Source organism: Sprattus sprattus (assembly GCF_963457725.1).
Source record: "Sprattus sprattus genome assembly, chromosome: 7".
Classification (NCBI taxonomy): domain Eukaryota; kingdom Metazoa; phylum Chordata; class Actinopteri; order Clupeiformes; family Clupeidae; genus Sprattus; species Sprattus sprattus.
This window is the reverse complement of record NC_137926.1, coordinates 2,959,695-2,969,005: the sequence shown is the minus strand read 5'-3', so window position 1 is coordinate 2,969,005 and position 9,311 is coordinate 2,959,695. Positions and strand designations below refer to the sequence as shown.

The 9,311-nt window shown below is 41.8% G+C and overlaps 2 protein-coding genes across 2 annotated transcripts in view; one reads left to right on the top strand and one right to left on the bottom strand.

Annotated features, from left to right (window-relative positions):
* Positions 1–400: 400 nt before the first annotated feature.
* Positions 401–3,867, top strand: reep5 (receptor accessory protein 5). Its single transcript, XM_080842332.1, has 5 exons — positions 401–631; positions 932–1,025; positions 2,179–2,317; positions 2,828–2,996; positions 3,485–3,867. The coding sequence occupies exons 1-5, from the start codon at positions 514–516 to the stop codon at positions 3,532–3,534; spliced, it is 570 nt and encodes a 189-aa protein (XP_080698458.1). The 5' UTR covers positions 401–513; the 3' UTR covers positions 3,535–3,867.
* A 1,798-nt stretch (positions 3,868–5,665) lies between these two features.
* The window catches only part of chd1 (chromodomain helicase DNA binding protein 1), a 30,882-nt gene continuing 27,236 nt past the window's right edge, over positions 5,666–9,311 (bottom strand). Inside the window, exons 33-37 of the mRNA XM_080842826.1 lie at positions 9,005–9,183; positions 8,693–8,792; positions 8,436–8,487; positions 7,798–8,095; positions 5,666–7,048 (exon numbers count right to left, since the gene is read on the bottom strand). Coding sequence (XP_080698952.1) covers positions 6,694–7,048; positions 7,798–8,095; positions 8,436–8,487; positions 8,693–8,792; positions 9,005–9,183 — 984 coding nt within the window. The 3' untranslated portion in view covers positions 5,666–6,693. The remainder of the gene's footprint in view (positions 7,049–7,797; positions 8,096–8,435; positions 8,488–8,692; positions 8,793–9,004; positions 9,184–9,311) is intronic.

Below are 9,311 nucleotides of genomic sequence, written 5' to 3'. Positions count from 1 at the left end.
GCAAAGTTGCCCGAGGAAGCAAACAGGAAACGAAACCGTAAATATTTTAACTTCACAAATAACTCAGACATCATCAGACCGAAGCAGAGACAGTTATCATGAAGACAACACACATAATATAATTTCTTTCTTTGAACTGGAATATGTTGATATTTATTCACAGTAAAGGTGCATTTATATTATGATACCATAAAACGGATACGTCAGTTATGTCCTCACATGCTCTTAAAGGTTTTTTTTAAGTGGTAACGCATTCACACCAAATAAACAACGTAATCAGACAGTCGATGTTTTGCAAAATAATGTATGTACCAGGAATACAAAATTATCTTCCCCTATGGTTTGTTCTAATAACAAGGAAGGGTGTGGTTGCGTCGTGACGTAGCCAAGCGTACCTCTGACGCTCACTCCATCATTTTGGGTGAAGCAGAAAGGAGCTATTGTGCATGGGTGTCGCAGTTTATGAAGTTTATTAAAAAAATCAACTGACACTGCCATACAGGAAACATAGCCATGGCACAAGGATTAAAGGAACGATTTGATAAGTTTCTCCATGAGAAAAATTGTATGACAGATCTTTTGGAGAAGATTGAAACGAAAACGGGAGTAAATAGGTCCTATATTGCAATCGGTAAGTTGACCACATTAGCGCAGCACGGCATCAGAATGTACGCAATCTGTTGCCATTTTTAGCTAACCTAGTATTCCGATATTTCATGTACATTTTTAGAACACAACACCGTTAATGTGCATGAATACGTGACGTGAATGTATCTCAAAATGTATAAAATCATGCACGTTGCATACATTTTTTATTGGTAACAGATGTTGATTGTTCTTGTTCTGACAACGTATTCTGCCACCACAGTTTCATAATGTGAAAAAGGTCTTGTATTTTAACACAGATATATGTTCGCCACTTCTATTTTAGCCATCATCGCCATTATTGCGATATATCTCGTGATTGGATATGGAGCTTCTCTTCTGTGTAACCTGATCGGATTCGCGTACCCAGCATATATATCGTGAGTACATTGTGCCCTGTATAAACTGTATTCGCACGGTAACGCTAGGAAAACGAGCTGTTAGTGCCATGGGCAGAGCAATTGTCAGCGAATTACGTCACTTTCCCACCTACGGGCCATATTGCCGTTATGACTATGGATACACCCTCTTAACACATGGGAGCCTTTGGCGATAGCGAGGGTGGGTGACATACAGTAGCGCGCAGATGTCGTAGAGTTAGCCCTCGTGGTTGGCCTCACCTTTCTTTGCCTATCAGAATGAAATCTGGAAGTCATGCAGATAACAATATTACACATGTCAGAAGCTACAGGAAGTTGTAGCAGACTTGTGGTACAGGCCAACGTCACCAGTTTTGTTCAGTCTCCACTGGCTTACAGTAATTTCAGGAATATTTCTAGGAAACACTAAATGGAGCATGCCAATCGATAGAGTTATATTGCACCATCAGTGCTTTGCCCTGCCCTCTTCGTATTGGCTAATTGGTCTGTAGGCCTACTCCCAAGATGATACACCTTTCACACATCCTGTACTAATTACATAAGCATTTGAGATACATACATATTAAATAGAATGTAAGGATATAGCATTCCCAAGTATGTTAATGTTTATTCATTTTCTTCTAGTAGTCTAAACGGAATCAGATTAAAAGAAAAGTCGACTGTAATGGTCGAAACGACTGCTGTAGAATTGTAGTGATTAAGTCAGTCTGTAGTTACTCAAGAGTATGTACAAAGCACAGAAAATACAGGGTTGCCTTACCACGAGAAGGCGAGTGACTCATCAGTGTCAGTTGTGACCACAGCTTCACTGGTAGTTGGTTCCACATGCTTCCACATGCTCCTTAGTGTTCAAGTAGACGTCAGTGCTTACCCAGCCTGTCTGTGTAAAGGTCATTGGGACAGCCTAGTGTGCCCCACGCTCATAGTGAAGCTGTGAGTCAGGGTCTAGGCACTGAAAAGCTTGTCAGGGATAAGATCCTGAATTTGTTAGCCATTTCTTAGGCCGTGAAATAGTGAGGTTGTACACTTGTGTGTTGTAGTTCAGTTTATAACACCAGATACCACTTAATCAGGTTTTGTAAGTAATTACATTGTCTCTACATGCTTATTTCCCTGTATGGTATCTCCACTTAATCAGGTTTGTCACTTTCAGGATCAAAGCAATTGAAAGTGCAACCAAGGATGATGACACAAAATGGCTGACCTACTGGGTGGTGTATGGCGTGTTCAGTGTGGCTGAGTTCTTTGCTGATATCTTCCTCTTCTGGTTCCCCTTCTACTATATGCTCAAGGTAAAAGAGGCAAATATTTGACTTCGGTTTGTTAAAGTTCTGTGTGTCCATTTGAAATCTACGTCAGAGAAAGACGGGCTTATATTGCAAATACATGCTACTCAAACAATAAGATCAAATAACTTATATGTTTTAATGTAGTTTGTTGTTGACTATGTAGTTGACGACATTAAAAGCTGCATTTTTACTTATACTATCTTATACTATACTCTATTTTCCCACCGTTTTCTTTCTAGGATAAACAAATGTTCGTTTTAAGAAGTCTTTTTAGAGAAGCACTGTGGTGCAAACAGAACAATGCTTTGTTTGTTGCCAGCCAACCACAGACCCACCCTATGCCCATTCTGTTGTGTAGCCTTATCAGAAACTCCATGGCAACCTCTTTCTCCCTCAAACCACCAGTGTTGAATCTAATAGTGCTGCTTACATGAGAGTGCTGCATTTTAACTGTGTTTTCTGGAAAAGGAAAGAACCAATGTTTTTATTCTGTATGTTCCGTTCTGTTTGCAGGGTGCTTTCTTGGTGTGGTGCATGGCCCCCACCCCCTCCAATGGCTCCGTCTTGATTTACACGCGTATCGTTCGTCCCATCTTCCTGAAGAATGAGGCAAGGATCGACAGCGCCATGAAGGATATCAAAGACAAGGCATCTGAAGCAGCCGACAAGTTCAAAGATGAGGGTAAGGGAATGCACTCAGTAGGCATGCCGTGGCCATTCACATGAGCATTGTTTTAAATCGATTTATCGTTTATTTTGTGTAATGATTTGTGCATTTTTTCCAGTCTTTAACCCTTTGTTCAGTTATTAAATGAGCACAATACCATTTCTGTGTTGCTGGCCAACCCATTTTTTCTATCTGACAGAAATCAGTCACCTTACCATACATTACACACCTGTACTTGTATTACACATAACATCAGTGTCTGTAATCCCATTCTTCTTTGCATTTTTACCTTAGCATGAAGACATTTTGCTTAAAAGACTTAGTTGTAAAAACTTAAAACCAATTTTTACATTAAGTAATAATAATAATAATAATACATTTTATTTATAGGGCGCCTTTCAAGAAACCCAAGGTCGCCTTACAACAGTGAATAAAACAAAAGTGTTTACAATGTTTACTATGTTTACAAAAGTGTGTAAACGTAGATTTGCTTCTTTTCACAGCCAAGAGGGCTACAGCCAACATCATGTTTGAAGAGAAGAAGAGCGAATAAGGAGATGCTTTGAGCGGAGCTCATATCAACAGTTGGAAACCCGGGGAGTCTCTGTCACACACCTTAATAAATGTTGCCTTGAAGTTTTTATTTTAAATGTTTATTTTGTAAAGCAACTGGAGGATAGCTTTTGGTCTTGCTCACTTCTCCCGTCTGTGAAAGTCGAAACAAATAGACTCAAGCATTGTAACTAATTTAAAGCCTTTTGGTTGCTGTCAAATGCCCGCAAGACAGCTTCACAACCTTTAAATTGTATATCCTAATGCTGAACGTTACTTTTGTTGGTTCACTTGCTGTGCTTAAAATATCTAAATAAAACCAGAAGTTGTCGAACCGGTTCACTACTTAATAATTTTGAGGTAACTTGTTATGACTGCTTCCATTAAAGCAGCTACAGATTGTTGTTCTCAAATTACCAAACCTAATAGCCGTTGGCATCACCATGAGGTTTCCTCTTCGTAAACAGATCGGTAATATGTAATATTGCAGGGTTTTCTACTCAAACACAATTTGCAGACTGTCGAAGACTTACTGACTTATGAAGTCTCACATTCTAGAATATTCTTTTGTGTCTTTTTTTTTACGTAGCTGTGGTGGACTGGACAGCGTCCCTACAGTAGTTACATTACCTTGAAAAAACCCAAAAGTATTGATACAAATTTTTGCAAGGTAAGGCAAAAGCATTGAAAGGGAAAGCAAAAATTGCTCATTAAACAAATGATCACCAGAATGCCCATTAAGAGTCTCTGTGTTCCGAGTCTGTTTGACAGAATTAAGGTCAAGCTGAAAACTGAGCAAGTGTGGTGAAGGTGGAAACTTCAGTGAGATGCTGATCATTTGGAAGTATATTTTTGAGTAACATCCCTGGAGGAAGTGATCGTTGTACCAGAATTTGTCAAACAAATGAATGGGCGTGTCTTTAGGGGACCCTACATTTGGACGCTTGCCCATTTAAATCACTGGCACGCAATGCTACATGTCAGAACACCAATGGAAACATGAAGTACTGTAGTATTTAGTTCATCCTTAACTTTTACTACTTTAACAGCTATCTTTAGTCTAGCTGTGTCTAAATACAAATCTCTGCCTGACTTGCAACAAATTCATCTTTCTGTATAAACTCACACACACACACACACACACACACACACACATACAAACACAACCTCCTGCCTACGTTTTGACTTTCATTGGGAGAATGAATAAGTTACAAGTCATGACATCCCAATTAACCAAGCACCAAGAGACATTTGCTGAAAACATAAAGGATTCAAAAAGTCAATTTTGCCATTACAGAAATCATATGATCAAAACTACAATTGCTTTCGCATGAGAGATTTCAACACTTTCTGCAGTGAGTGGCATGTATTAAAGAGCAAAAATACTGCTGTCCATTCGTCTACACGGATGGGTGATGTCAAGAACAAAGCCTATAGGGCATGCTAGCGTCACCCCTAACGGCTGGCCATGCGTTCTTGAAATGCCCTCAGAGTTTTGCCAGAAATGTGTCCACCCTAGCTCCTTGAACAGAGAGAAATGTGTCTTTCTGTATCTAAACCAGCCACAAATCCAGGAGGGAAACATTCTAAAGTGGAACTTTCACGTACACAACTCCAGATTACAAGTGAGAACAGTGATTCGAGTTTAATGACTTTATAAACAATTATATAAAACAATATCTTTTAAAAATCCATGCATTTTTTCAGTGTAAATTCAATTTGAAATATAGAGAAAAACCTATTTACATCAGTGTGTACTGTAACAGCATTCGACTTGCTTGGGCAGTCTGCCAGAAATACACTTGGGCTGCATAGAAGATTTTACATTATTGCCTACAATTATGTATAAAAAAAAATAAAGAACAAAACCAGAAGGAAAAGGAAAAAAGTCCATAAAAATGTTCTAGTTTATTTGAGATCATATAAGTGCCTCTATCTACCATAGACCCTTACACTTTATCACATGATGCTTTAAAACGTGAGGTTTGCCATCTGCTTACTGACTTATACACAACTCAGAATCAACCAAACACTAGACGTTAACCAAATATAAACATAAACAAAAACAAGACCCCCCCCTAGAGGAATAACACAAATGGAATAGACTCCCCCCCACCCCCCTAGTTCCCGAGTTACATTCTAAATAGAATAATTACCATTAACTGTCATAACAATAACTTGATCATTAATTCTTACAGTTGACAAAAAGCCTGAGTTGATGGGGAAAAAGTAGAGTCAAAATAACGACAAACTGAAAAAGCCTGAGAGAAAAGCCCATTTGATTTTACTTTTATACAATAATTTACAGTAGTACAATTTGTGTGAAAAGGGACATTTTTCAGATGTGCACAAAAAAAATCCAGGTTATTTTTACATTTGAAACAGAATTAAATACTTCAAGCATGATGCAAAAGGAAAAAAAAACAAAGAAGAAATCATCGGCAAGGTGGTCACAGAAACACTGTAGACGAGGTACTTTGGAAGGTGAACCCAAGTCCTTCTGACTGCTTTAGAAAAACACCCTTCTAACCCACACACTCGGCATGATAACAGGATGATACTTTGCGCTACTTTTTTTTCAAACGTGTCTGAACACTTTTTAAATAAGCCACGAACCACATTGACTGAGTGATGAGCCAATGCCAGGATCCAGTGTTGGTTGATGGGCAGCACTCAGGTCATTTTTGTCCAAGTAAAAAAAAAAAGGAAAAAAGTTCATTTATAAAAATAATAATTAAAAAAAGGGAAAAAACTATGCCGCAGCCTTTGCGAAACAGTGCAGCATTGCTCTTAAATACAAAAATATGTCTGTGCCCCCCTCCCCCCCCCATCCAAAACCCCGTCACTCCTCGGATTGAACACCGAGACACCCGTCAGAGAGAGAGAGAGAGAGAGAGAGAGAGAAAGAGGGAAAGAAAGAGAAAGAGAGAGAGAGAGAGAGAGACAGAAAGAGAGAAGGCGTCCACACTGACCCCAGAGAGAGACGCAGTGCGTGCATGATCCAGCGGTAGGACAGTCCCATAAGGCATTTCCTGTGTTTCAGTTGTGTCTATGGCTGAGTGAGAGTCAGTCTGCAGCGAGTTTTGTTCATCGTTCCATCGTTCATTCTTTTTTTTTTTGTTTTCTTTTCTTTCGCTCCTCTCGCAGGAGAGGCTCATCATCATGTCTTGCGGCTGCTCCAGATCTGCTCGGGCGTGCTCTTGTGGTCGGACGAGTACTCGAACGGCGACCTGTGCCCTAGGGGCGAGCGCGAGTCATAGGGGGAGCGCTGGTCGCGGGGGGACCGGGGCCCGCTGCCTGACGCCCTGTGGTCCGACTGCCAGTCCGAGTGGTAGCGGTAGTCGCGAGACGACTTGTGGTGGCTGCTGTAGTCCGACCCCGAGCGGTGGTCCGACCGGTGTTCCGAGTGGGAGCGGTGATCGGAGTGCGACCGGTCCTTGGAGCCGCTCCCCGCCCGGTGGTCTCGGCTGGACCGGTGGTCGTCCAGCTTCCTGTGCTTGCTGTCGCTGTAGTATCTGATGGAGAGATGAAGGAGTGGGTGAGAAACCAGCAGCTGCTTTGTGCTAATTTAAAATGGCTGATGCTAGCACAACTGAAAACCATGCCACTGGCAGTAGCACAACATTGGGCAGTAGCATGCACATGCTAAGCTAGCAAATGACTCAACAAACTAATTCAAAAAAGCTGAGAGAGAAGTGTTAAAGGAACTGCAAACCACTTCATGTCGGCTAAATGAATATTTCATTTTCACTTCCTTTCTAAGGTCACGCGATGCAAAGCCACATCCCTTCCATTCAAACAGAGAGGGCACTCTAATGCAGGGGTCAGCTGCCCGCAGCTCCCAAACCACAGCTTTTTCTTTTGTTACATTTTACTCTCATTTACTCTCATCAAAAACTAGTAAGCGAACTACCTAAAAGCCACGCAAAAACTTTGCAAACACCACCAACAGCCCAGCTGACACTGAAAGAAGCCTGCCAACACACTAACTGGTGTCTTTGGGCAGTATAGCTGGCAATGTCATGCGTGTGAAAGCTTTTCTTCCATTTTTGCAGGGGGTTCCAGCCTTGTACACAGAACTACATAGAACATATCTTGGATGGCTAGTAAGGAAGACACAGGTGTTTATCTGTCCTTCACATGACCATTTGCTATCAAAATGAATTTGAGGATGGAGCTAAAACTAGCTGCCTATAAAACCATACCTCAAAAAGTGTAAAATTGTTTCCCAGCGTTACGTTAAGAAGAAGCGTCGGTCGCTTACCTGCCGTCCTGCCGCTCCGAGCGGTACTGGTCTCTGTCCCTGTCCCGGTCTCGTTCTCTGTCCCGGTCTCGGAGGTCTTTGCCGTTGCTGAAGGAGTAGGGCCTCTTGCGGGCGTCGCTGCCTTTCCTGTAGGGCTCGCTGGCGTCGCCGCCCTTCCTGTACGGCTCGCTGGCGTGCCGTGGCTCCTTGCCTGGCTCGCTGGCGCTGTGGAGGCGCGAGGACGAGAGGTGGCGCTCCGAGCTGTAGCTGTCCCTGCTGCTGTCGTCCTGGTGCGAGTTGTCCTTTAACCTTTCGATGTCTGACGGAGAGAGGCAACACAGCTTTAGTCAAACATGTACAACGCGTAGTGTTAGCAATGCACAGCTTTACAGCTAGAGACTGACCATAGAAGTTCAAATGAAATTTGATTGCGTTGATTAATTGTTCTGTTTTAATACATATTCTTGATTTCATTATGATTATTCATTCATTTTTTTTTTTTATTAATTTTTTTTTCTTGTCTGCTTAACCCTGTAAAGCACCCTGAGACTTCTTTGTATTGTTAAGTGTGGTGTATAAATAAAATCCATTATTATTATTATATGAGTTTTGTTTGGTAGAATTTGGTATGCTCATTGAAACAAACAGAAGAGACTTACCTGAGTGTTTAAAGCTTTGAGTATTTACAGTGCTAGTGTTCTGGTCTGCTGCCTGAAATGAAAACAATCGATTGTAAACGGTGTAATCACTGCACTTACACGGAGCAAAATGGAGCATTATCTTCGCAATAAAACCATAAACATCCATTGGTCTAACAGTCGAACATGCCTGATTTACAAAACCGTTAGGATTAAGACAGACGTCAGTGTCGAGGACCAATAAAATGAACCATACAAAATGGAAACATGACACTGACCTGAGCGTTCTCCTGTCTTTTCTTTATGGCATGCTTATACAACTTGTGCAATTTCCTTGCATCAAATTCAGTGAACTTTGACACAAATATCCAGAGGTTTCTGTAATGAAAAGAACAAAATTTAGTCAAGGCATTTCTACGGAAGCCCCTATGGGACAACTACTGGAATAGGGCCCCAACAACCAACAGCCATAACAACACACTTTTCCTACTGCTTTCAAAATTCACTACATTATTATTTCTTCGATTAGTTTTTCACTATGAGGGCATACGAATCCCTGGTGGCTTTCGCGTGTACGACGGCTGACTTACTTCCTCCACTGCTTGATCTGCTCGGGGTTGGTGTACTCCTTGAGACACTCGGTGATGTGGTCTCCGATCTTGATGAGGCACTGGCGGGTGTGTTCCAGCTGCTCCCGCTCCGACAGGCCCTTCTCCGGCCGGTCCAGCTGCTTCAGGGCGGCCTTCACTGGCCGCATGCGCTCTTTACACTGGGGCACAGACACAGACGTCAGTCACAGTCACAGACACAGACAGAGTCAGTCACAGACACAGACGACAGACATCAGTCACAGAGTCAGACATCAGTCACAGAGTCAGTCACAGAAACAGACGACAG

What these genes read in the sequence shown, in the direction of transcription:
- reep5 (XM_080842332.1), top strand. Translation starts at nt 514, where the DNA reads ATGGCACAAGGATTAAAGGAACGATTTGATAAGTTTCTCCATGAGAAA. An exon ending in TAGGTCCTATATTGCAATCG is followed by an intron (nt 632 to 931) that starts GTAAGTTGACCA and finishes CTTCTATTTTAG; the next exon opens with CCATCATCGCCATTATTGCG. An exon ending in GCGTACCCAGCATATATATC is followed by an intron (nt 1,026 to 2,178) that starts GTGAGTACATTG and finishes TGTCACTTTCAG; the next exon opens with GATCAAAGCAATTGAAAGTG.